At 48.2% G+C, this 26,591-nt stretch overlaps 1 protein-coding gene across 1 annotated transcript in view; it reads left to right on the top strand.

Moving 5' to 3' along the window:
- PEX14 (peroxisomal biogenesis factor 14) overlaps positions 1-26,591 on the top strand; it is a 143,707-nt gene that overhangs the window by 50,403 nt on the left and 66,713 nt on the right. The window contains exon 3 of the mRNA XM_042954228.1: positions 6,629-6,713. Coding sequence (XP_042810162.1) covers positions 6,629-6,713 — 85 coding nt within the window. The remainder of the gene's footprint in view (positions 1-6,628; positions 6,714-26,591) is intronic.

Genomic DNA, 26,591 nt, shown 5'->3' on the forward strand with positions numbered 1-26,591 from the left:
AAACAAAGGAAATTAGGGCCCACAGGCTTAATTAGTATAGAGTTGTAACCCAAATCAACAATGGGAAGGACACAGTGACAAAAACCAGGAAATTCCAAGTTGGAAGAGAGGCTCTTTCCTTTAACTCCTTGAGTGCTAGGGCACTTGCTAGCACGCTCCTTACCCAGGTGCAGGAGGCTGGCTCAAGTACAATACAACTCGACGTCTGTATTTTTGAACTTCCTGGCTTTTGTTGACTTTCCCCCCTCCGTTCCCCCCTTGATGCAAATGAAACGTACCTGTGTGTGTGTGTGTGTGTGTGTGTGTGTGTGTGTGTGTGTGTGTGTGTTAACTCTAGATAAACGGGGCTAAATGTGCCTCTTGATTTTGTAACCCTCAGAGAAGGAGAAAGAGTGAAAAAAAAATTCCTGTCACTGTCATCTGTTCATTTTTAATGAGCAATTTTAAAAAATTGAAAATAAAAGAGGAAAATGAATAGGTGTTGAACCAGCCCGTGATATGTAAATGCCAACTAGTAATTACCTAAAACCTCAATTTTCATTCTGTTTCATCTTGCAAAACATTTCATTTTCCCTGAGTGAAAACACTTCACCGGGGCTGTGCAAGTCAGCGGAGCGGCCGCCCTTGGCCTGCGCGGCCGCCGGCTCCGGCTAGGGGGCACTTTGGCTCCGCGCTTGGGCTGCCTGAGCGGCGTGTCCACCTCAAGGTTATTCCCCTCTTGCCATTCCAGTGGTTTTGCTCGGAGAGCCGAGAGCGTTCGCTGGCGCCCCTCCCCCCACCCCCACGCGGCTGGTTTCGGGGAGCCGTATCCCTCCTTGTCCTTGCACGGGGATCGTATTGAATTTTGGCTGACCGAGCCTTCCTGTGCATATTAACTTTCCCCTCACCTGCCTGCGAGCCCCCTCGGCTTCCCTGCGTGGCACCTCAACACTCTTCAGAGCAGCTTCCTTTCTGCCGGTCCCCCTCCTTCCTCCCTTTGGGATTTCGGACACGACAGTCTCTCTTTTTTGTTTCCCGCTTCTCCTTTTTATTCCTCCTTTTTCATTTTGGCGACTGGGGGTGGGGGTGCGCGTGGGGGGGGGGGGTGGGGGGGGCGCGGCTCCCCTCGCTTGCAGCTCACGCACGTTTGCCCTCCTGCCACGCTTAGAATGAGGGTTCTGACATTTCTCGTGCGTGCTCGTAGATTCTCTTTCGTTCTGGTTCAGGATCTGACACCTTGTGGGTGTGTTCGCACGCACGGCGTCTTGGAATGTGGCCCGTGGCTACCCCCGCTTCCAGGGTGGTCACCCTTCTCAGCCCCTTCCCTAGCTAAGAGGGAGAGTGTGGAGGATTGAAAAAGAACGGAGAGCCCCGGGATTGGGAACTGGCAGATTAGAGGGGATTCTGGATGCAGAGAGCCAGAATTATGTTGTCCTAGGACCCTGCATTTGAGAGTGCTTTGCCTGGAATCTCAAGGAACACGGCCTCTTTAGTGAGATATATAGCTTCATAATTAGCCCGTTGCATTTTTTCACGAGTGCTAGCATCAGCGTTCTACGATGTGTTTCCCTGATTAACAGCTGCTTTGCAACTATTTCCTTGTGCCACCGATGACCATATTTGTCAAGGAACTCCTGACAGAGTACTGATTTCTTACTAAAATGCCACATTTCTGTTTGAAGAGGGTGCTCTCGTTCTCCGCACTGCCCGGCTTTTAAAGTCGGTCCTTGTTAAAACTCGAGTTGGCTTCGGTCTGACGCTTGTTAACAGGATTCTGGGTATCTATCTGCTTTAGAGTACCAGCGTAGGAACCTCTCACAGGCGATGGAATCTTCTGAGGCACGCACGTGCCACACTGCAGCGTTGGGGTGGGCCTTCGGGCCCGCACCTCGGTCATTCCTTTTGCCCTCTGGCTGTGATCTCTCTGGGTTAAAAAGGACTTGGCTTTGGTTGTTAGCGTCATTAATTTTTGACTATTTTTAATATTTTAAAATGGCTAATGAATGCTCACGTTTTAGGAGATAGATGTGTACAGAGCACACAGGAGTGCTGGAATTGGTGGCATTCCAAATAAGTGTCACTGGAGACAATGCATCAGGTTTACGTGTCAGGTGCAAAGTGCTAAGGCTTCCTCACACCCCGGGGTCGCTAGCAGGCAAGCTCTGTTCTCCCGTCCCCCTCGTGCGGAAAAGAAAGTGTGCCTTCTGAAGATTACAGCGTGCGGGTCTTTTGTAGGAGAGCGGGAAGCACACAGGACGCATCTCTTCAGCAAAGACTGTCGGAACCTCGAGTCTGCTCACCAGGGATTACTTATCTTGCACAATGCATTTAACAGCACATAGTTCATCGTAGATCACCCCTGAGTATGCTGTAGTCCATTGATTTATACAAGTACAAATCCTGGGCTCTCAAACAAGGGTCTCTCGCAATTGGCCAGTCATCCGGGGTCCAAAGGCCCCTCTTCCCCCTGGGTTGCAGCAGGCCCTCCGGGGCAGCCATTGCAGAGGGGCGGTTACTCCCCTTGCTTGCATCGTGGCTTTACCTCTGGCTTTCAGTGACAGGCCCGTGAAAATGATCAAATTTCCCTAACACTCGGGAGTTGACGGTGACAGGGTGGTTTTATTTTGCTTTTTGGGGGAGGGAGGTGGAAGGTGAGGTCACAGGAATAGGGGTGGCGAGAAACTTCGCTTCTGTTTTCCTCTGAGTTCGTCACCCGTATTTTTATGATACCAGCTAGTGGCAATTCGAGGTGCGCTCATTAAGAACTCTCAGCGCAAAAGGAGGAGAAAGGAAAAACGATCCCGTGTTTCTCATGGACTCAACGGCAAGTGGCTTCCAACAACGGCATCAGGTGCTGTGCGCCAGAATTTTCCCTGGCTTGCTGCACTCCCACAACATGTGCAATAAAGTTCCTGTCTCCGTTTTACATCTTTGACATTGAGGCGGAAGATTTGGCCTGAATTTATGTAATTTAGTTGGGCACAAATATAACCCATGAATAGTCACATTCATCTCCTAATTAGAAAATCAAACGATAATACAGGACAGGCTGCAGGCACCCCATCATTTCGACCAACAAAAGCATGCTGTGTGTGTCGACCCTCTGTAGAGGAAGAGCCAGTTGAATTGCTTCATGAAGTTAATGCAAAGTGTCCAACAATAGGTGAATGAAAGCTGCAAAACCCAGTGTGCCCAGCAGTTATTTAGTGTGCTGAAATCTTTGCATTATGGGTACAGATTTGGGGAAACCTTTTACCATCTGTGGATGGCTCTCGGGCATGTAAAATTCCGGGTTGGACAGGCCTTTCCCCCGTATTGTAGCTCCAGTTCCTCGTGCGGTGGGTGCAGGGGAGAGTAGAGAGTAGCTGAAGAAATAATTAGTGGAAGGAGGAGAGAGGTTTTCATATGTTCACACTTACCTGGAGCTGCCTATCTGGGTATCTTTCTTATTCAGCACATTATGTTGAGGCTATTAGTTTGGATGCTTTATATTTTTGCATCTGGCGTAGTGATATCGATGCTGTTAAATATGTGATTTGCCTGTCGCCTGCATTTTCAGACAGAGATCAAGAGGAACATAAACAAGTCCCAAATATACTTTATGTAGGTGTTTGGCAGCATGATTTTATATGGCTTGAAATTAGTGAATGGAAACTTTAAAAGAAATTGTTCATATTTTTGCAAGTTTGAAGTGTGCCGGGACTTTGTCAAATTCCCGTTAAAATAAATACGTCAATTTCATCTCCCTCCCGAATTCATTTATCTTGCTTTTTTAAAAGGTGTTTTCTACTTTACCTGATGTTTAAATTGGATTCGCTCGTTTATGCTGTTCTTTGCTATATCCCCCACGTTTTTCTTAAATGAATTACTAATGACAGAGCACTCCATCATTCCCTCTCTACAGCCACTTTAAGGAAAGCATGGTGATCTAAACCTTTTAACCTATTAAAGATGATTTTTCCCAATTGAATCAGACCCACCACAGGTGTAATAACTAATCATTTAAACTACACCTGCTATTATGTATTTTTAAGCCATTATGCGTGTTGGATAGATGATAATTCATGTTTATTGCATTGTCCGATGGATCCGTTTTGCCTACACTAGGCTGATTAATGTATTTAAAGAAATAAGAGATGCAATTTTTAAAAAAAAATTGATGGAATGCGCCAAGCACTGCATTGAGTGCACCATTAAACCCATCAGAACTTTGCTCTCTGACCAGAAATGCATATACCAAGGACTATATTAAAAAAGCAAGGTGAAACCTGTGCATTTTAGTGGTGGGATTCTGTTTTCTTTCTCCATCATGGAAAATTTTGGAAGGATGAAGGAAAGGTCGGCGCTTCTGCGGGTAAATGAGAGGAGCTGTGTTGTTACTATCTGCTGCTCAAGACCTGCTCATCCACGTTCCCTCTGACACCTGGTGCACACACCGCCGCGTGCGGAGACCGCCAGTGTCGTAATTGTCGTGTGTGTGGCAGGTGTATTTTTTTCCAGGTGAAGGGCGGTCACCCCCGAGCCGTCAGAGCTGTGCCGATGGGCATCGACCCTGGGGGGGCCTGTGACTGTGTAGCTGTCCACCCCTTCCTGGACCTGGGGCTCTCTTCCTCTTGTCTCTCTCCTTCCTCCCTCCCCATCCCCCCTCCGGCTTCTCCCCTTCCCCTTTCTTCTGCCCACCCTGGTGGGTCAGCTCCTCTGCTTTCTCCTCTTGTCCCGTGGCCACTCCTTCCTTCTCCCCAGTCCCTCTTCTGTCTTCCTCTTCTCTCTCTCCCTTCTCCCGTGTCTTCATTAAACTGTATCATTTTGTAGATGTTGGTCACATTTTTTTTTCTTAAAGTTTGGTGCGAACCGAGGAGATGTGGTCGAGGGACCGAGGGGGCGCGTATGGAGTTTTGGGCTCTAGAATCTGGAGCATGATTTCCGTCCAGTCCGGAGCTGTTTGGTTACCACTGCAGCTCATGATGGGGTTTAATAGGTTTGCAGGGCTGGATGGATGACAGCCACGCTCTGGGAACGCTGCTGTGTCTTACCGCTGATGGGCCCGAATCCGAAGGCCTGGGACACTTGAGTTCATCCTTTAGGGAGACTGTCTCCGGCAGGCCTCCAGTAGAGGGACTACAAGGGAAAATATATAAGGGAGTTGCCTGGCTTTCTGTTTTTCTTTCTAATTTATCGTCATCTTTTGTTATCAGAGAAGTGTGTCTGGTCGCAAGATTAAATTCATATAAAACATGAGGAGACTGTTTGTAAGTTGTATTCCATTTGTAGCCACAGTCGCTGCATAGCTGCTGTCCTTAGTCTGCAGGATCTTAGAAAAGTTCCTTATGTTTGGTCCCTTAGAAATTTTTTCCTTCGGCAACTTAGGAGGGAACTCTAGGGTCTGATGACTTTACCTGTAACGTGAGATGTTATTACCCATTTGGTTTTGATGAGATGAGTAATGCCAGTCATTTAAAACAGCCCCTTCCCTCTCTGGGGCAGGTTGGCATTTCCCACCCGTTGCACTAGTGCCCGGGACAGAGAGCACACAAGCGGCGTGGAAATACACACTTTGTGTGTGCTGAGTGATGCGAAGGTTAATGCCTTCAGCACGCTGCCTTCCACCCCCTCCTTGGCTTATTTGAAGATATGAAGATTTCATTGAATAATATCATCACCAGACGTAGGGAGATAATCTGTCAATCTGTCAGCTTTTAGCCATGAAACCCCAAACTTTGTCCTTTGAAGTCTCTTCAGAATTGAGCTCCGTTGCATAAGCGGGACCAGCGTGGATGGCTGTGCGCGGTGTCTCTTATATAATCCTTCCCAGCCGGTCTGCGCTCAGCACTTTGCCAGGCTCTGTGGAGACAGCATGGTCTCTTCTCTTCAGATGCTTGCAGTGTAGTTGGGGAGGCAGCCTGAACATTAGAAGACAGTATAATTATGTCTTCAATTATACGGTACACACTACAAGCATTAAAGAATTTAAGAGAATGGGGAGATCAGAGATGGCTTGCTTATTTAGGGAAGGCTTCGAGGAGTTAGCACAGGCTATAAAAGGGCTGTGCTGGTGTGTGTGTGTGTGTGTGTGTGTGTGTGTGTGTGTGTGTGTGTGTGTGTATGCATGCAATGTTTAGACAGGTAGAGGTGGGAAAGGGCCGCCTTCTAGAAAAAGGGCATAGCACGAGCACAAGCATAGGGACATGGATGCGTGTGGCCAGGAGAAGGCTACCTGTCCTGCCCAGGAGTGTGAAGAATCAGCTTGAACAAGGAGAAAAAGAAAGGATTCCTGCAGGTCTTAACAGTTAGGTTGAGAGAATCAGATACAGGAAGCCAGTGGGAACCAACGTAGTCTTTTATTTAGGTATATTTTATTTATATTTATTTTATTTTATTTTTCTAAAGATTTTATTTTTCAGTAGTCTCCACCTCCCAACATGGGGCTCGAACTCATAACCCTGAGATCAAGAGTTGGATTTTCCACCGACTGAGCCAGTCAGGCGCCCCTATTTAGGTAGATCTTCAATGTGAGAAATAACTGGTTATAAATTTGACCACAACGGTGTGTTTATTTCTGTGGGCCTGGGGATAAACTGGTAGGATTTTGAATCTTGAAATTCAGACCATGGAAGTTTACTTTTCTTCTCTGTTTTATCTCCCCAACCAGATTGCCACAGCAGTGAAGTTTCTACAGAATTCCCGAGTCCGTCAGAGCCCGCTTGCGACCAGGAGAGCATTCCTCAAGAAGAAAGGTACAGCTTCCCACGGCCATGTCGTATGGCCTGCAGAAAGGGGCTGGGGACGGGGCAGGTGGAATCCACGGTGTTGCCGAGAGGACCTCCTGTAGCCCTCCCACTGGTGTGGGGGTGAAGGGGAGCCCCCCAGAGGGAATGCAGGCTTCTTTCCCCACGGTGGAGCAGAGAGGTGATGCCACCTGGATGATCGAGCACCACATGTAAGGCCATCAACGTAGCCCAGGACAGCCTGGCACAGGCAACAAGGCGAGGCCCACTGGATAGGACTGTGGAGGACTTCTGTTTTCTGGTCTGTTCTTCTGATGATACGACCCTGGCTACACAGTGCCTGGCCTCAGGTTAGGAGGTCAGCTGCCTCAGTAAAGAACCAGGGAGAAAGAAATTGAAGGGCGAGGGAAATGAGATGGCTAAACAAGGTCAGGTTAAGGTCGAGCCTGGGGTCAGTCTGATTTACAGATTGAAGTGGTAAATTACTGGTTTTATGGTATTTCTGTAAGCGGGGATTAAATGGGTCTTGACAAATTCAATATTGTCCAAAGCAGAAAGAATCTCTTCTGGCTCTGTTGCAATTTAGGATAATTTTCTGTTTTTGTAAAATACAAAACAAACCCCAAAATGAACAACAACAAAAAAGAAATCTGACTTTTCATTCTTTGAACATTTAATTTTCTAGAAAGCTGGAAAGTTGTATAAATGCCCTTATATACCATGAGCAGGGGGAGAGGTGAGGTGTCTCCCCGCCCTGACCCCGACCCCGACCCCATCCCCCAACCAAACTCTTTTTCCTTTAGGAGCTGGAATGTTAGCCTCAAAATTGTAGGTTGTGGGCTTTAAGTCATCTGTGGCTGGAATAGAAGACGGAGTGGCTTGGTGGTGTTTCCTCGGTCTGTATCCCACCAAAGAGATGCTTGCGGGATCGCGTCCCGGGCCTGCGCCCTTGGGGTTTGGGCAGAAGGAGCCTGAAGCTCTCCGTCGACAGGCATCTGTTCAGCGGCAGCCTCGGGGGCGGCCCCTCGACTGAGTTGGTGAGGGGCGCTGTGCATGTGCTGGCGGCACTGTGCTCGCCCCCCATCAGCAGGCGGTTATTAAAATTTGGAGTGCGTTGGCCGGCCTCTCCACTCCGCAGCCATCATGCCATAAAAGAGTTTTTCCTTGAAATATGTGTACCTATGGGGAGTAATTAATCATAAAAGCTTGGGGATTTCAGCTCCCTCATCAAAGCATGGAAGCTCGGGAAAGCTGAGCCTAAAAGCTGTGCTGATTACCCGGGGTAACCTGAGACAAAATCTATGGTTGCCGAGAGATCCTTTGCCCCAGTATATTGTGCAATATTATAACTGCCTGATCTTCTCTTCCACTGACAATGACCAGTTATTCCTCATTTTCTCTCAAACGCAGCTGGGTTAGAATTTCATTTGCAGAAGGTATTTAGAGCAATTTAGAGACAAATGTCTCTGGTGTTTGCTCGGCACTTCCCCACCGCAGGCTTTGCTGAGCAGTTTTAGTATCAGGAGCTCCATCTAATCTGTTTAATTTTAATAAATCCCTGACTGGGAGAGGGAGAGAAAAAAAGAGAGAGGGAGAAACTCTGGACCAAATAATACTTCTTTTGAGTTGGTTGGCTAATAATTACTGTAGAGAGGAAAGTGTTTTGTGCAATTATTATTTTTTGCTCCTTTAAAAAACGCGAAACAAACCCAGTTGATTAATCCATCTAAGAGTGTTTTACCCTGTGCCGTGCCCTGTTCTGGGCCCCGGGGACTCAGCAGAGAAGGGGCAAGATGCCATCCCTGCCCTCGGCTAGCTTACATTCTAACAGCCAAAGGCGGACAACAGACGGAAAAAGGAGACGCGTAGTGTATCGGGTGGCAAGTGCCACAGAGAAAAAGAAGGCCGGGTGCGTGGGGTCAGGAGCCCCGTTGCTGGGGTGGGAACGGGCTGCGCCTTTAGACAGGGCGACCAGAGCACGCCTCTCTGAGAGGGTGGCGTGAGCGGAGGCCTGAGGGAGGTGAGTGTTTGTCACTGTGGAACGGGCACCGTTCCTCCTCGACCCCTGGGTCGGTGAGAGATTTTAGAACATTAGGGTAGCAGGAACCGGGAGAGGGGCCTCCTACCCTTATTCCTCCAAAGAGAGCCACGGGAGTTTACCCTGAGCCTCAGTCCAGAATCACTGGACGCAATCACCCGTCTCCATCATCCCCTAAAATGCTGCTTCGGTCAGGAATTATCTGTTTCCGAGTTGAATCCCAATAGGGTAAGTTCTGGCAGGACCTTTTCTGGGCAGAGGATTCCAAGGTTTGATTGGCGCCTGGGGAAGAAGAGCCCCTTCGTGGGTTTACACTTCACTTTTTAAATTTCCGGCTGTTCCTTGGGTCAGGTGTACACGGTCAGCAGAGCTTGGCGCCGTCTCTGCTGGGGAGAGGGAGGAGGGCCTTTTGCAATGGAGCGAGCGGCTCCCCTGTCCCTAACTGTACTTGGGAAGAAAAGAGAGTTGGCTGGGTGGTCTGTGGGGGTGGGGAGGGTGTCCTGAGGGGAGGGATCGAGGTTCTGGCATCCTCCCCGCAGCTACCCCCTGTAGGACTCGTCCTCGTCCTCGTCCTCGTCCTCGTCCTCGTCCTCGTCCTCGTAGTCGTGGTCGTCGCTGGGGGTGGGGGTGGGTGGGGGTGGGGTTTGGAGCGCTGGCTTTGGGCGAGCTCGCAGCTACTGTAGTCTTGGCTTTTCCTAGCAAATGTCACTTCGGGGAATTGCAGTGGAGCTCTGCCTTGAATTATAATCTTGACTTTCTTTTTTTTAATAAACATCTCTTTCCTGAAAAGGCAAATCCAATTTTGTTTTTCTTTTAATATTATTTAATATTTAATATAGAAATTGAGGTCCCTATAGTGCATGTCAGTTCAGTGGAAAATGAGGGTTACTTTAGGCACATCAGCTGAGTTTGTTTTAATGGGAAACCACAGCCCGAAGCAGGGCTGAAGCCTGCCTCTGATACTGACAGGTTAAATGTTGTGCTCTCTGATTTGGGGGGCCAGGGAGGGGCAAGGGCGGGCTAGGTGGGGAGGGAATGGGATAGGCATGCAAGAGAGTTGGTTTGCGAACGTCTTCTGTGTTTGTGGCTTTTTTGTTTTTGTATCGTGAGGTCTCTTCTGGATGCTTTAAAGTCTGAATGTGGAGTCATTAATGAGAAACATGAAGTTATTGGAATCATTTATCATTTTCTTTGAAGTTTGTACTGCCATTTTGTGTAATTTACAATATTTCTTTCTTTTATCGGGAATTTTTTGGATGAAAGAGAAAAGCAGCTGTTCACCTTCAGAGTATTAGAATAAATGTTTTTGTTTTCCTTCCAACCACTTGATTCTGCAGATGGCACATCGACCGCGTAGTCAGCCGAACATGGGGATCACTGGGCTGTGTGTGGGGGTTTAAGCCCTCCTAGCACTGGAACCGCCTACAGAAGCCGTTCTCACCGGGCAGGCGTCATGTCTGGGCTTTAAGTGGGCTGCGGTCCAGGAGGTTAGAGTAGCTTAATAACAGCAATAGAATCGGTCCAGAAAGTTAGAGGCTTGGACAGCGTTGTCAATAGGCTTATGTTGATTTGACACCCTATCCAACCACAAAATGTAGGAGGCAGGCTGCTTCCAAACACGTTGGCAGGCTGAGTGGAAGGTGGGTATAAGTGATGCCTGTCCGTCGGGGGTGCGGGGCAGGTGACATGGGGGGAAGACAGCGTTGTCTGTTAGCTTACTCTCATATCCATGTTGCAAAGCAGGCTTCTGGAAAAACGACAAACGTCATACACGTTTCTGTATAATCCCGCCTGACGGGGCCTGGGCTGTGTTGGCTGAGACTTGTGCTCATGGTGCCTTTCTCAAGTGTGTCAGGAAAGGGTTGTGCTCTCGTTCATCTAGTAAATAGTCCAGGGGTGAGGAGAACTGAGCAGACAAGAGACACCACCATCCTTTCTCATTCTCAAAGGTGAAACAAGATCTTATCTCTCTTCTGTTCCTGGAAGCGGAACCCCTGGTAGCAGAGCTGCCTCCTTGCTGGAAATGAACTTGAGGAAGAAACCTGATGGTCTCAACCTTGGTGGCGGGGTAGAGGTGAAGGGCTGCTCTCGCTGGAGTATTTTAAGGGGGAGTAAATTCTTACACAGACTTCAATTTAACTCTCTTTTATTACTTTTCTTTTTTATCATTTACGTCCATTTCATGAGGTAGTTTGCATGTCCTTGAATGGAATCTCGTTACCATGAAAGCTTTTTTAGCATTGATTTCATAACAGTCTTAATTTAATAGCTCCGTCATTACTGAGAAGCTCTGGGAGTGGGGCCCTGGCTTTCCAGGTCACTGACCTTTTAATTACAAACCTTGTTCTGATGGCCAGGTTATCGACTGGACAGCTCCCAGCTTGTGCCCCCAGGATGAAAACGAAAATAACTATGTTTCCTCCCCCATCTCCAGGAAAAAAAAAAAATTGTAACCTCATGTGTTTCTAAAATTAATTTTCTCCTTCAGCTTTACTTTATAATTAATTCTTTAACGTGTCTTAGTGAGGCCAGAAGTATTTTTATAACGCTGCTCTTCCTAGAGCTTGGGTCCATCAGAGACCTTAGAGGGGGGCGGGGAAGGGAGACGAAGATCTCGCCAGCTCCCACCCCATGCTTGACGGTGGTGGCCCGTTCCTTCACCCTCAGAGACTCCTGTGGCTGAGCTGGCAGGAAAGGCGTTGGCTCTGTGAGGGGCTGTCTGGCCCTCCTGAGTCTTTGTTAATGACACGTGGATCGTGGCATCGTGGCATCGAGATTTAGATTCATTCCTGTATTCACTGGAGTAATTGTGCCTTCTCTACCCTGGATGCTTCATCTTGTTTATTTTTTTAAAGAATGTTTTATTTTATTTAATTTCTTAAAGTCATCTCTACCCCCAGTGTGGGGCTCGAACCCACAACCCTGAGATTAAGGGTCACACGTTCTACCAACTGAGCTGGCCAGGCGCCCCCGATGTGGACATTTTAAAAAGATTCTCCCCTTCTGGGCAAAGACCAGGGTTGGGTGATTTTTCGTATTGCCTTACCTCTCTGTTCGTCTCAGATGACTGGAAGAAACAAAATAACCTACCTGAGGAGTTCTGCTCGGTCATGAGCTTGAACTGAGTACGTGATCTAGGTTCTCTCTCACTGGTGACGAAGAGGGAAAGAAAAGGACAGGACAGTGGCTGGTAAGAAGGGTGACCGCAGGCTCCAGTCTGCCCAAGACTGTCCTGGTTTCAACACTGGAATTCCTGTGTCCCCTAGGCCTGGGCAAGCGGGTCACCCTGGCAGGGCAAGCCTCCCCGCCCCCGGAGTGAGAGCTATCAGGAGAGACAAAATGGGTGTGTTTTTTGGAAGCCGGAGGAAAAAGTTCACCAGCGGTCAGTTCCTCGCGAGTCCACCCTGCATTCTAGTGGCATTTCCTCAAGCACTGCCTGCTGTCGCTCCCCCAGGCCCTGCCCTGCGATGGGTCCCGTGCAGAGAGCCTCTGGGGCTGGGGCCGTGCCCCGCAGGTGAGTGAGGAGCTGCCGGTGGCCGAGCAGACAGGGCTGTGCGCGGCAGCCTCCGGCTCGTTCCTGAGGATGATTGAGCACCTCCATCCATCTGTTGTGAACGGACCATCTTCCTTCCCTGCCAGCCTTGCATCTGCATATCCGTCACCTGCTGTTCCGGACCGGCCTATTCATCACACTGACTGGTGTTCCCCCATCAATTTTCCTGCTCCCCTTGCTATCCAAACTTGTCTTGAACTCCAGAGATTCTTTTTCAGCATCCAGGATGAGAGCTACAGCAGCTAGACTGGCCGAATGCCCTGGAGATAGGGATACTATGGCTTCCCCGTTCAGAGGGGAACGGATGGGACTTGTTCCCCCAAGAAGGCTGAGGCGAGTAGGTTCCTGCCATGGGGGGGACCTGCCACGGGGGGGACGGTGGCACGGAGGAGCTCGGGGTGGAGGGGACACAGCTCTTTCGGGTTTACCTACTTGCTTTGAAGTTTGCCCTGGAAATGAAGAATGGTTCCTCTCTTCTCGAGCTTTTGTGCCTTCAACAGTGCGACAAAGAAAAGCAAAGTGACGTTGTCATGTATGGTAGTAGTCTTTGAGAATTTTGTTTTTCTCTTTTACTTTGTGGAAAGATAAGATACGTATGTGGCTTCAAAAATGCAAACCGTAAGGAAGGATATACGGTGAAAAATTCGTCTTCCTCCTTTCTCTTGTTCCCGTCCCTCTTAATTCTCTTTTCCAGAGGATGCTGCTCTTTATTCAGTTTCTTCTGTATCATTCCAAAGCTAATCTACCCATATAAAAGCATGTTAATATTTATTACTCCTCCCAGAGAACCACAAACACTTTTTTAATGCAGTGGTAGCGTATTTTACACTTCACCTTTACACTTGACGTTACATTTGGGCATTCATTCCACATCGGCACCTATAGATTGGGTTCCTTGCTCTCAGTGGCTGCATGGTACTCCAGGATGACCGTGATCCAGAATTTGTTTTGACCAGTCCCAATTTAGTGGGCATTTAGGTTGGTTCCTGTCTTCCGCCGTTTCAAACAGTGCCCCAGTGGATATCCTTGTGTAGACATTGTTGGACCTGTGTTTGGCACGCTGCTGAAGTAAAACTGCTTTGCATATGTGAGTAGGCTAGGGTGTATTTTCTTGCTTAAAATTTCATGAGACTGTGTTCCCCCCAGAAAGAATAGAAAACTGTTTTCTAATGTAAACATGACTGCAGGTGGAAAGAAATTAATAAAAGAAAAAAGGCCGCGTAACACATTATCATTAACACTTAGCACAGATTTGGATTCTGAGGGGACATCCTGGTCATTGGTTACAGGAAAAAAACGCTTTCTTTCTAAAAGAATCCTTTTTCAGCCCGTTTTCGGAGAGGATGTGGGCTCCTAAATTTAATTTTTGACACACAAGAAACATTCAAATAAATGGCAAGCTTCAGAAACGTGGTTACAATCTTTCCAAATGAAATATACGGCTTAGTTTTCTTTTGTTGTTACTGGATGTTTTATGGGTCCTCGGCTACTGGTTAGGTGGTCGGCCTTTATTCGGTACCTGTCATGTGTAGAGTATAATTACACCAGGCGCTTCGTGAAAGAATGGTGGGGCACCTGTCTTTTCCGGTGCGAGGGGCTCGCTGGAAGGAGGTGGGGATGGGGGCAGAGTGCGCATCAGCTGTGTCTGCGCGTATCCACGAGAGGTGGCCGTGTCTCAGAAGTCGACACTGTCCGAGCCAGCGAGACTGCGGTATAAAGCTCACTGGACTGTGAGTCCCTCAAGGGCAGAGGCTGTGTCTCACTCTTCCCAGCTTCCTCCACACCCAGCAGAGCCAGCGCCAGTGCCAGTCAGAGGCTGATGAAGGAGGGGCTGAATGAACGAACGCTGGCCAGAAATGGAAGGCGCTCGCCAGGGAAAGCTTGCAGAAGGAGCTCGGCTTTTATTTTTTTAAGTTTATTTATTTATTTTGAGAGACACAGGGACAGCACGAGTGAGGAAGGCGCAGAGAGGGAGAGAGAGAATCCCAAACAGGCTCGGAGCCTGGTACGGGGCTCGAGCCCCCGAAACCACGAGACCGTGACCCGAGCCGAGACCGAGAGTCAGATGCTTAACCAACTGAGCCACCAAGGCGCCCCATGGAGCTCGGCTTTTCTTGAGTCTACGGTGTGTGGTCATCTCCGGCATACATGTAAGGTAGTTTTGGAGTTGCTGTATGCCATCACCAGCTAGAGTACAGGGTTTGGATGCACTTCTTTTTGCCTTTAGCCTTATAGTATCCACTGAAAATGCTCTCTTCCAAAGTTCCTTAGGTCAGCAGAGCTCCGTCTTAGCCTAGACGTTGAGGGAGGCAGTAGGCATAGATGGTCAAAGCGTGGGAAGGGCGTTGTTAGGGAGGCTCACGCTGAGGCTTGTGTGCTGTTAGCTGGATTGGCCCGTAGGCTCTGCAGGAAAGAGAACCGGGGTTGGTGAGATGGGCAGTGAGGAAGGAGCCAGCGTCGGGACTCAGTTTTACAAATAATGGCGGATAGCATTACTTGAACCCGTTGAAACTCTGTCAGAGCTCTACCAAGAAAGTTTACTCTGGGCCCTGCGTCTGAACCCGAGAGGCCTGGCAATAATAAAACCAGCCATAGAGGAGGCACTGCCAGGTCTGTTGTCAAATGTGGAGGATCTGGACTAGGAAGGTGGCCGTCGAGGTGGAAATGAAAATGCCGGCGTATTTATATAGACAATTTTATGGTTTACAAAGCTCACATTAGGTTCTTCTCCAGTATAATCTTTGTAGTAGGCGAGTTAATATTTGTTGAATGAACGAATGAATGAATGAATGAATGAATACGTGATTTAATGAATCCTCCATTTTACAGATGAGGGAACTGAGGCTTAGATGAAGCAGTGCAAGAATCTGGCAGAAGTCGAAGTAGGACCCAGTCTTCTGACTAGAGGTCTTTGAACTCTACCACATCCTTTCTGGAAAGGAAGGACCGAGCCACCGAATTGTAGGGAAAAGAGTAAGCCATGCTCAGGAGTGGATTGGCTGTGTGGGGTGAGGGAGGCAGGACTGCAGGTGACTCACAGGGTGGCGTTAGAGTGTTAAGCCGCTTTGTAGAGTTATCACTGACATACAGTAAACCATACATATCGAAATTGTGCAATTTTTAAAATTTTGACACACATATGTACCCGTGAAGCCACTGCTGCAGTCACGACAGTGAACATACTGATCACCCCCAAATGTTTCCTCCTACCTTCAGCCTCCTACCTCCAGCCCCCCAGTTCCCACACAAGCACCGATCTGTTTTCTCTTGTAAAGATTAGTTTGCCTTTTCTAGGATTTCATATGAATGGGATTATACGATGTGTGTACTTCTTTTGGTCTGGCTTTTTTCACAGAGCATTTGAGATTTTGAGGTTTGTCTACACTGTTACGTGTATTAGTGGTTCATTCCTTTTTGTTGCTGAATAGTAATTCCATTGTTTGGATAGAATACAACTTGTTCATCTGTTCACTTGTTGATGAATATTTGAGTTTCTTGTTTTTTGCTATTAAAAATAAACCTGCTGTGGGGGCGCCCTGGGTGGCTCAGTTGATTAAGCTGCCTCTTGATTTTGGCTCAGGTCATGATCAAACAGTTTGTGAGATTGAGCCTCGCGTTGGGCTCCGTGCTGACAGCCCAGAGCCTGCTTGGGATTCTTTCTCTCCTCTCTCTCTGCTCCTCCCCCAACTCATGTATGCTCACGCTCTCTCTCAAAACAAATAAATAAAAAAAAATAAAGCTGCTATGAATATTTGTGTATCAGTCTTTGTAGGGACATATGACTCTCTTTCTCTTGGGCGGTACTGGTAGGTGAAATGTTTGGATAGTGTGGTGGGTATATGTTTAACTGCTTAACACGTTTCCGAAGTGTCATTGACAGTGGTTGTGCCATTTTGTGTTCTCCCCAGTCGTGTCTGAGTGTGCTGGGTTTGGAGCACGGAAGATAGGAAGATGAAGGTGCCGTATTTGTACTTTCTTTCCAGTAGTAAAACCACATGGCTTTGGAAACATTCCTTTTTTTAAAAAAAAAAATTTAAACATTTATTTATTTTTCAGAGAGAGAGAGACAGAGTGCGAGCGGGGGAGGGGAAGAGAGAGGGAGGGAGACACAGAATCCGAAGCAGGCTCCAGGCTCTGAGCTGTCAGCCCAGAGCCCGACGTGGAGCTCGAACTCACAAACTGTGAGATCATGACCTGAGCTGAAGTCAGATGCTTAACAGACGAGCCACACAGGCGACCGCTTTGGAAGCATTCTTAAGAGAGGCTAGATAATAGGTCATGTTTGGAATACTTCAGCGTGGGAGGTGATAGTGCATGGACGGCCTGGGTCGAGATGCTAGCTTCACTACTTCCTAGCTGTGTGGCCCCGGATAAAATACTTAACCTCACTGTGCCGTGGTTTCTTTATCTGTAAAACGGGGTTGATGGTAGCATTTCCTACAAAAGACTCGGGTAAGAATTAAATGAAAATGACGTGAAAAGTGCTCAGCAGAGTGCCTGACACTGAAATAAGAGCTTCATGGACGATGACAAAGATATAGCAGAGTATATCCTCTTAGAAGGTACATTCTTAAGGGGCTGTGGTCAGTTTGCTGTAATGTTACGTTAAAAAGACAGACTTGTTGGGATCATAAAAATTCACGGAACAGGAGCCTCCAGGAATTTTGAGCAGAGAGGGATTTAATTCAGGCAGTTAGGAACTGGCTCGCGATAGAAAGGGCCGGAGGAGTGGACCCAAGGCCAGGCCTCCAGGAATGACTGGCTTGCCAGGGGAGCTGCTCCGCCCTCTGTTCCAGTGAGGACAGTGGGGGATCAGGAGGCTGCCACCAGAACGGAACGTTTGAGTTCAAGAGCACACCCTCGAAGCCATGACTCAGGGATCAGGAAGTTGCTGTGCCCACCGCTGCCGTGTGTTCTGCGTCCTTAAGAACGGTGACAGGACGTTGGGATGTGAACTTGGCTTCTACCTCTGTAAAACTGCCCCTTGACCCCCGTGAAGCGAGGGCTAGAGATTGGGCACTGGGACAGGGAAGCTCCGGATTTCCAGTATCTTGCGCGTTGGTTAGCTCACGTTTGCAAATCAAAAGCAGCGGCTAAGGACTATGGGTCTTTTACCTCCTCTCAGCTTTTCACGCCGCCTGTCAGCACAGCTGACTCCCAGTCCAGAACTCTAGCTGCCAAGGAGTCTGGGAAGGGTAGCTTTTAGCGTCTTGCTTCTCTGATACAGGAAGGCACGCCAGGAAGAGGTGAGAATGAACGCCCAGTGCCTTCGGAGGAGCCCGTAGAAGAACAAAGATTCACACATAAAACACACTTGCCCCCCAAACAGGGGGTGTAAGCACCTCTTTATCATAAGCCCCTTTCTTACCGAAGGCTTAACTCGGCATTTTCCAAACCTTTTAGGTAAACAGCCCGCAAAACGAGGGAAGCATTCATTTGGCCCCGCAGCACACTAACAAAAACAGTCCGAAGAGAGGTTGTGTTTTCAGTCTAGAAGCAGGTGGCAGTGGCTCCTCTGTAAACCTAAAGTGTTTCATTCAACAAAGAGCCAATTGTATGTATATGCGAGGGAAGGATACTGTTTTAGTCAACTGTTTTTGTTGTTTTTGAGAAGAGCTGGGCCTGTAATTGCTAACAAAAGCAGTGGTGATGTATCTGTAGTTTGTCCAAGAGGTAAATATTGACGTGTTCTGTATCGCCACTGGCTTTCTGAGAGGGTTGTAAGAGTACTTGTCACTCCTTTCTGGCTCACTTCGGGATGGGAGTTGTAATGAGATTTATCTCCTAAGGGTGGGCAAGAGAGTTTTCACCAAAGGGACTATGTGATATGTGGATTTGTCTGGAAAATGTTGGAAGTAGGGACTTGTGAAACTTAAAGTACGCCATTAGGCAATCTCCGCTTCACAATATGTTATGTTGATGGGGCTCTAATGAGAAAGATTCTAAAGTAACTTTGGATAGTATTCGTTCATTTACCAATCCATTGTTAAATTGACATTTTTGAGCCTGTCTTTGAGCCTGTCCTCTGTGTGTGTGTGTGTGTTAGATAGAGTATCTGCATTTGTGAAGCATGAGTTAATGTGCTTTTATTTTACATTTACTTTCCATTGTAGGCTTGCTGGGTTGGTCAGTGGACAGCTTTATCTTCTTTCCATTTGTGACAGTAAGTGGAGGTCGCTCCTAGTGGTCCTGAGGCAGTGGCATGGTGGGCCACACAGGCCTCCTATTGAAATCAAACATCTTGACTCCTTTTTCCCTTCCAGTTTTCCCCGGGCCTGCGTTTGGTTTCTAAACCATTCTGGTAGGAGCCAGTCTTCTCAGATGTCACCCGTGTCATAAGAAGACTTGTGAATGCTCCAGTCTCTTACTGTTAATTATTCTTTTTAGTTTTAAAGCCCTTTTGAGCAATCTTTCTGTAATTAGATTGTCGAGTAGGTTGTAGTAATAGGGTGGTCTTTAAATTTTGTGTAGATTTCCAGTTTGTTAAATGATTGCAAAGGCTTTCATTCATAAAGTTGAAGTTTACCTTATCATGGCATTTCAGGGGAAGAAATCATGACCCTCTGTGATAAATTAAATATCACAACCACACAAATGTCATCTTTTCAATGAAACCTAAAAGTGCAGAGGAACAGGACTCCCGTCCACTCCGTTTTTAGCTTCAAGCTGGAGCTATACTCTCAGCCAACAAGAAAAATATTTTACCACTGACGGGGGTAAACCTCTCAAGCTAAAGAACAAAGCCATACCCTCTCCTGCTTTGCGAGTCACAAACAGAATTGTCAATTAAATTATTCTAATTGCAAAATTTGGGGTCTTGGCCGAAAGAACACAGGTTGAGTTTGAAGAAGAGGCTGTTAGAAAAATCGGTTTAACTTACAAACGGAGCTAATTTGTACAGAATGTAATTGAAAGAGAATAAATATGGAGATTCATGATGACCTCTTTTGAGTCCATTTCTGATATTTACTTACATTTTTTTCAGTCAAAGCCTCTCCATGAAGCGGTCCCGGAAAGAGCAGACTAAGTACTAAAATAGAACAGAAAATAGTGCCGTTGTTTGCAAGGCCTGAATACCTGATTTTGAAAGATTTGTACCGTTTTTATCGTTCATTCATTCATTCATTCATTCATCCAGCCAACAAGCGTTGAGCGTATTTTTTAGAAGGCACGGCGCTGGCCCTAAAACTGAGAATATCAGGGTTAATAAAATGCAGCATTCCGGGTCATCCGGAAATGTGAAATGCCCAGAATTGTTGCAATTAAGCCAGGTGCTGTGAGAAGATGATGTTGGGAGGGTGGGAGGTTTGCATCGGGAGGGCCGCTGAAAGCATAGCACAAAGAATGAGAGTGTCGGCCGAGCCACGGCCAGCTCCGAGACTCCAGCGCAGGCAAGGAGCCTGATGTGACCCAAGAACCCATAGTGGGGTGGAAAGGAGAGTGACAGCTCACCAACTTCCGCCAAGAGAGGCCACTGAGAATGGAAGTACTGTTGGAGTTTCGTACAGAGTTTCAGTCTGTAAACTTTTCATATCGTCAGTGACCAGGTTCATCCCTGTTCACCAGGCATTCCTGGTCTGTGGCCTGCTGAGTGCGCGCAGTGGGGACACGGATGGCCCATGCCATTGGAGAACTTGGTGGTGAGGCAGTAGAAACTGCTGGTGACACAGTTGCGTCATTCATAAGTGAGCCTGAAGTGATTGGATACAGACTGTATGATCGCCACTGGCCTCTGTAGTTTGCTTTACATTTAAAAGCACTCTCACATATGTGTACTCACTCAGTCCTCGTGGTAGCTCGAATTGGTTCCTCAAAAAAAGTGCGCTTGAGCACGGAGACTTAGGGCAGCCCCCTAAGGGGGCTGAGGAATCTGAGGAACCGGTCTGTGTCATCAGTGAGTGGTTGAATTTCAGTGTTGTCAGTGCACCCGTCCACTCCTGCAGACAAGGGCGCTCTTCTCGAAGAGTCCTGTTCTCAGAAATGAAATCCAGAGTGACCACAGAGGTTATTTCTTTCATGCACGTCTTTTCACATGCAGCGCTCTGACCAGGAATACAAGGCGAACGTAATGTTAGTTTTACGTAGTCGTGGAGATGTACTTGCTGTGTTCCACGAGGGCTCTTGCCCAGAGAGCTGGTTCTTGTGCCGGAGGAGGGGAAGGTTCGGGCTTGAGAGGATGGCTGTGTTAGTAAATGCTGTTGGCTTTGTTGTTCTGTGTGGAGGCTTTTGTCAGGACAACAAAGGGTAAATAGGGTGATCTCTGCTCCAGTGGAGAGGTCGAATGGTTACATTACACAATCTTCTAGAGCATCTTGCAGCAAATACATGGGTTATATTAAAAATTGCAATCATATCATTTTTTATAGTAAATTGCTGACCTTATGCAGTGGAATCAGCTTTATTGAATTTCGCCAAAAATGCGTTTATAATTCTGCCATACACCCATGATATTCATGTCCTTGCTGTCCATGTGGAAATGTCCCTTTTTATGATGTTAAACAAATTAAATCGACTTTCTCCCGAGCTGCTGTGCCTCACCTTTAAGATCCACTCTCAGGAGTTGAACTCCCACGGAGCAGAGCTCACCTCCATCAGCTTGGATGTCATTAACTCCACAGAACACTGGGGTCTAGTGCACTAGGAAAGGAAGCCTTGCCCCAGCGGCACAGATCTGGCTTTGAGATTATTTCAAGGTGGTTCTGGGGCCGTTAACGTATATTGCGTATACAAGTGAACCCTAACAAGGCCTTACCATAATTACTCTGTTTGTCTTGAGGAAGTGGTAGGCATTTGTTTAAAAGCATTTCATGGTGAACCAAGAGTACACAAGGACAGTCAGTTCTCAGCTTATTTGTGATGAATATTCATCGCAAAAGATTAATCTTTTAAAAAAATATTTATTATTTTTGAGAGAGCGAGTGGGGAGGGGCAGGGAGGGGGGGGGTGGAATCTGCTGCCTGATGCGGGGCCCAACCCCGTGAACCGTGAGATCACGACCTGAGCCCAAACCTAGAGTCGGATGCTTAACTGACTGAGCCACCCAGGCACCCACAAAGGTTTAATCTTAGACCAGTTCTTTAATTCTCTGGAGCTCTGCCCCCTTTCCAACTAGTGATGGGTCAGGGATGCAAACTTGTTTTCATGTCAGTCTAACAAAAGCACAACCAGGAAGTTGTAATGCATATTTAAGTGAAACAAACATTTTTAAATTATCTGCTTCTTAGAATCATTGCTCTGAGTTCCTCCCTTATGTATCTGTTATGTATGTGTCTATATGTGTGTTTGTATGAATTGCTAGTCCCCGGTTTTGTACACAGAGGCAGTATGATACAGTGGAAAAATTCGTCTAATCATTCGCTGATTTATTAAGTGTCCGTTTCCTTTATGGCCAACATTTGTGCTAAGCACCAAAAGTATGAAGATAAGATTTAATATTAGTGGTCCAGTGAGGTTCCATGATCTGCAAACAGGTGTCGTATGGGTGATAACCCATTACGGGTGCTATAACAGCTGTACGCGTAGGGGCCCAGAGGAGGGGGTGATGAGTTTTGTAGTGGGAGGAAGATTGGAGTGGAGGGTTAGAAAAGGCCTCAGTATAGGGGAGATCACCCTTACAGGGGTCCCCAAGAGAATTAGTGGTCTCTAGAGTTTGGGGAGCAGTGCTGACTTTAATCCATGCAGGGATGGGATGGGATGGGAACGTTGTCTCTGAGACCAGGAGTGACCTGGAAATTCAGGAAACAGGCTGGGAAGTTGGAGAGGTAGGGGTCAGACCTTATTTGTGTTAACTCAAGGGTTTGAGTGGGGAAGCTATGAAGAATTTTATGGAGAATAATATACCCTGTTTGTGTTTCAGAAAGCTCTCTCTGGGTAGGGTGGGTAGTTGGGAGTTCGCTGCAGTAATTCAGGTGAGAAATGATGGATGGGCAGGGGCACTTATTGTGGGGCAGGGGAGGATGGATTAGGGAGGGTGCGGGGGTAGAATCCGTGGGGTTGGTGGCTGAATGATGCCAGGAGTGAAGCGGAGGGAGGCGTCTGTGCTCACTGTCCAGGAGTTTGGTCTGGATGATGGAGGAGAACGGAGAGCGTGGAGAGAGTTCCAGGCCGGGAGTCAGACGACAGGGGCCGGGAGGCAAGAGAAGGCCTAAAGGAAGTCCCAGAGACCCCTGTGGTGTGGTTAGTGCCCACACCCTCGGCTGCACCGCGGTGTGTCACTGTCAGGCACCAGCTGTGCGGGGTGGGTGTCCCGGCCTTCGTGTCGCTTCCGCGGGGTGACTGTCAGGCTTGCCGTCTGTATGGGGAGACGTTGGTAAGTGGTTTCACTGAAATTTGAAGCTCTCTGAAGAAAGAGGAGATGGCATTTGTGAAGCAAGTGGTATTTTATCTGGAAACGGCTTCTCCGTGAGAAGCCTGTCCCTGCTCCTGGTGAAGCCTGCCTCTCCTGCCAAAAGGGGGATTGCACTGAATCGGACCATGATAGTGAAAGGCTGCCACTCGAAAACTCACCTTCCAGAAAGCTCCTCTCTCCCCCACCATCCTTACTCGCTCTTCCCTGAGTTTGTCCATCTGTGTATGAATGTATTTCCACTGATGTTCTCGTGACGGCCAGTAGGCCCTGCTGATGTGGCCTCCGTGTATGGCCTGATGGTTACAGCGACCTGACCCTGCGTGTATCTTGGTTTTCTGGTGGCTGATGGCCTTCTTGGTACCTTACCCCTTATGAATCAATGAGTCAGAGGAATAAAAAGTTTGTGGAGCTAAGGCAGGAAGCCTGAGGCAGCAGCTCCAGCAGGAGTGAGATGAAAGAGACCCCGTTGTGCTTGGTAGCATGACCAAGACTCCCTGGGAGGTCCCAGAGCTCAGTGACCCCTGGTCCCCTGGAGGAGGGATGGAGGGAGAAGAGCCTTTCACTTCCTCAGGCTCCTCCTCTGGTGCTGGTCCAGCTCCACCCCAGGGCCCGGACGCACAGCTTCAGACCGCCCGCCCCGTAGCTCTGCCTGGCCCGTGCCTGGGACAGGTATCTTTGTTTTGGTGGTGGATTATGATCTGCTGTTTTAAAAAACATACAGGTTGCACACCTCTGAGAAAAAAGTATACGTGAAAGTAAGTTTCTTCCCTGTAGGCATCTTGCTCAGTTGGCTTTTGTCCAGCCTTTCCATGGAAAACAGCCTCCTTGTTCGATTTGAGGCTGCTTTAAAGCTGGACATCTCTGGGGGCACCGGGGTGGCTCAGTCAGTTAAGCGTCCGACTTCAGCTCAGGTCATGATCTCATGGTTTGTGAGTTCGAGCCCTGCATCAGGCTCCGTGCTGACAGCTCGGAGCCTGGAGCCTGCTTCAGATTCTGTGTCTCCCCCTCTCTCTGCCCCTCCCCTGCTCATGCTCTGTGTCTGTCTCTCAATAATGAATAAACGTTAAAAACAACAACAACAACGTAGAGTGAACCTGAGTTTTCTTCCTTAACTAAATTTGCTCATATTTATCCTTTAACTTAAAAATTAAATTGATGTGGGGCACCTGGATGGCTCAGTCGGTTGAGCGTCTGACTTCGGCTCAGGTCATGATCTCACGGTTTATGAGTTCGAGCCCTGTGTTGGGCTCTGTGCTGCCAGCTCAGAGCCCGGAGCCTGCTTCGGATTGTGTCTCCCTCTCTCTCTGCCCCTCCCCCGTTCATGCTCTGTCTCTGTCTTTCAAAAATAAATAAATGTTAAAAAAAAAAAAAAAAGCTGGACATCTCTGGAATTTACCCCTCCGGTCCCCTCATTAAAATCACCCACAGGATTGCTCTCTGCCCCCGCTTTCCCCTGTCATCCCGTCTGGTCTCTCACTGACCATTTCTGTCTGGTCACTTTGTAGTCCACTTTGGTGGCTTTGCCTCTTCCTTCTGCCTTTTTTTTTTTTAATTAAGCTTTTTAAACATTGTATTAAAAATTGTTTTGTTTTTTTGTTTTTTAACATTTTTTTAATGTTTATTTTTTGAGAGAGAGAGACACACACACAGACAGAGGTGAGTGGGGGAGGGACTGAGAGAGAGGGAGACACAGAATCCGAAGCAGGCTCCAGGCTCCAGGCTCCAAGCTGTCAGCACAGAGCCCAACGAGGGGCTTGAACCCATGAACCGTGAGATGATGACCTGAGCCCAAGTTGGACGCTTAACTGACTGAGACACCCAGGCGCCCCTGAAAAATTGTCAATCAATGATTTGGGCGTTTGGTATTGCCACCCATCCACCTGTGGCAACTTTTTAAGACATTGGCCTAAACAGCCTTTCTCCTTCCTCCTTCCCTATGTACATGGTGGGGAGAGGGGGGCAGATGGGGGAAATTATGGAGAAAAACATGTTAAAAATGACTTCCAGTGTAAAACGAGAGGGAAAAATCAATGTTTAAGGAAACCCAAAAAAAGCACCTCTCATTATAGTAATTAAACGGCAGCATTTAACCTATCAGAATGTTCTGCATGTGTGCGAGACAAGCCGAGGAGCTGTGGGTTTGAAATTATAGCTCTAATCCTCAGGGAAGAGAATAGTTAAATAATTTGTTTTTGAGGTGCCAGAGCGGAGCTGGGAGGTTGTGTGTGTGTGTGTGTGTGTGTGTGTGTGTGTGTGCGTGTGTGTTTCTGTGCGCGTGCGCCCGCATGCGCGTGCGTGCATGTGTGTGCCCCCGTGAGGGCGAGGGGCCATGATGCCCGTGTTTACCAAGAATACCCTGGAGGTCGGTATTTATCAGCACCTGTGTGCTGTCAAGAAGAACACAAGCTGCCATTGCCTGTTCGTTAGGTTTCCAGAAGAGTCCGGGCCTCACCTGTGGCCGGGCGTTGCATCAGAACACTAGGACTTGCTTCATCCTGGCCCCCTGGGACACACCGGAGTGGATTTGAGAGGAGACAGGATGAGACAGAGAAAGAGAGACATGGGAATTAGGGAAGGAAGCACGCGGAATGATTTTGAAGAATGTGCGGGGCACAGACGCCCCGGACAAAGCATTCCGACTCACGGGGCCGGTGCTCCCAAACCAGGCTGGGCACAGAGGGCCGGGTGGAAGGGAGAGGGCCAGCCTTGTCCACACAGCCGTCCTCTGCCGGCGTCCACTGCGGCTGGCCGGGTTCCTCCTGTGCCATGATGCGGTGTTGGGCTTGACGAGAATGGCGGGGATTAGCTGTGTGTCCCGTCTGCCCCATTAGAGGCGTGACCTTTTCTCTCTGCACCCCTGGCTGGAGTTGGTGATACTGTTAATGCTCCCGGGCCTCTGGAAGCCACTCCCTTTCTCCCTAGACATTCCCAGAGCTTGGCAGCTGCAATCTGAATGCCGCAGGAGAGGCCGACACGTGGCAAAGGGGCGCCGTGTGCATCTGTCCCTGTGCCCCTCAGTAGGGGATGAGCTCTTCAGCGACCTGGGGTGGGGGTGCTGGTACCGCGTGTTCCTTTTAGGCTCACAGTCCCGTCGGTCTCTATGAGAGCATGAAGGGTTCCTATTAGACTAATAAGGAGCCCTGGGGACGCTGGTTACAGTGTGATAATGGTCCCCTTGGAGGGCCCGAGGCAGTCTGTGTGCGCTGACCTCATCCTGGAGGAGTACTGATGAAACTCCCGCCGCCCCGCCGCCTGATGTGGGGGGCAGGGGGACAAGGCTGCCGCATGCTTCTTCTCCCGCTTCATTAGTATCAGGCTTGCTTGGCTTTGGGACATTTCATCAGAACTTCTTCAGTTTTGCTTAGGAACTCTGAAGAGCCGATGAATCTACTGGAAAATTTTCTGTAATAATAACTTAGTACAGCAGCGCCCTTCACAAATACCAGCTAGTTCATCCTCGGAGCTCCCAGGGGTCAGTGGAGGGGGTGATGGGGCAGGGGTGTTTTGTTTATTTCCATTTTATAGGCTGAGAGACTGAGGCACCTGGAAGAGTCTGACTTGGGTCAGAGTCGGTGGGGGGGAGGGCAGAGAGGCTACAGATCTGAGAGCTGAGATTAGAGCTCTCTGCCTCTTGGCTTCTGTTGGAACTGTTGGGTCCCACTCGGGAGGTGTTTAGAAAATCACCTGGTTCTGGCTTCTCCCACCCTTCCTTCCCCCTGCTCCCCACCTGACGCTATGTCTTAGACCTGAGTTCATGTTCATAAATACAGATCTCTGTCATCAGGTGTAATTTCTGCCTGGTATTGTGCTGAGAGTCTCTGTACCGTAATTTATTTTAACCGGTCCCCTTGATGGACATCTAGATTATTTCTGTTTTTCACCATTATAGCAACCCTTCTTTAATGTCCTTGAGAAATAGGTATTTTCTTACTTTTGTGATTACCTTTT

The sequence above is a fragment of the Panthera leo genome, chromosome C1 (genome assembly GCF_018350215.1).
Source record: "Panthera leo isolate Ple1 chromosome C1, P.leo_Ple1_pat1.1, whole genome shotgun sequence".
NCBI classification, from domain to species: domain Eukaryota; kingdom Metazoa; phylum Chordata; class Mammalia; order Carnivora; family Felidae; genus Panthera; species Panthera leo.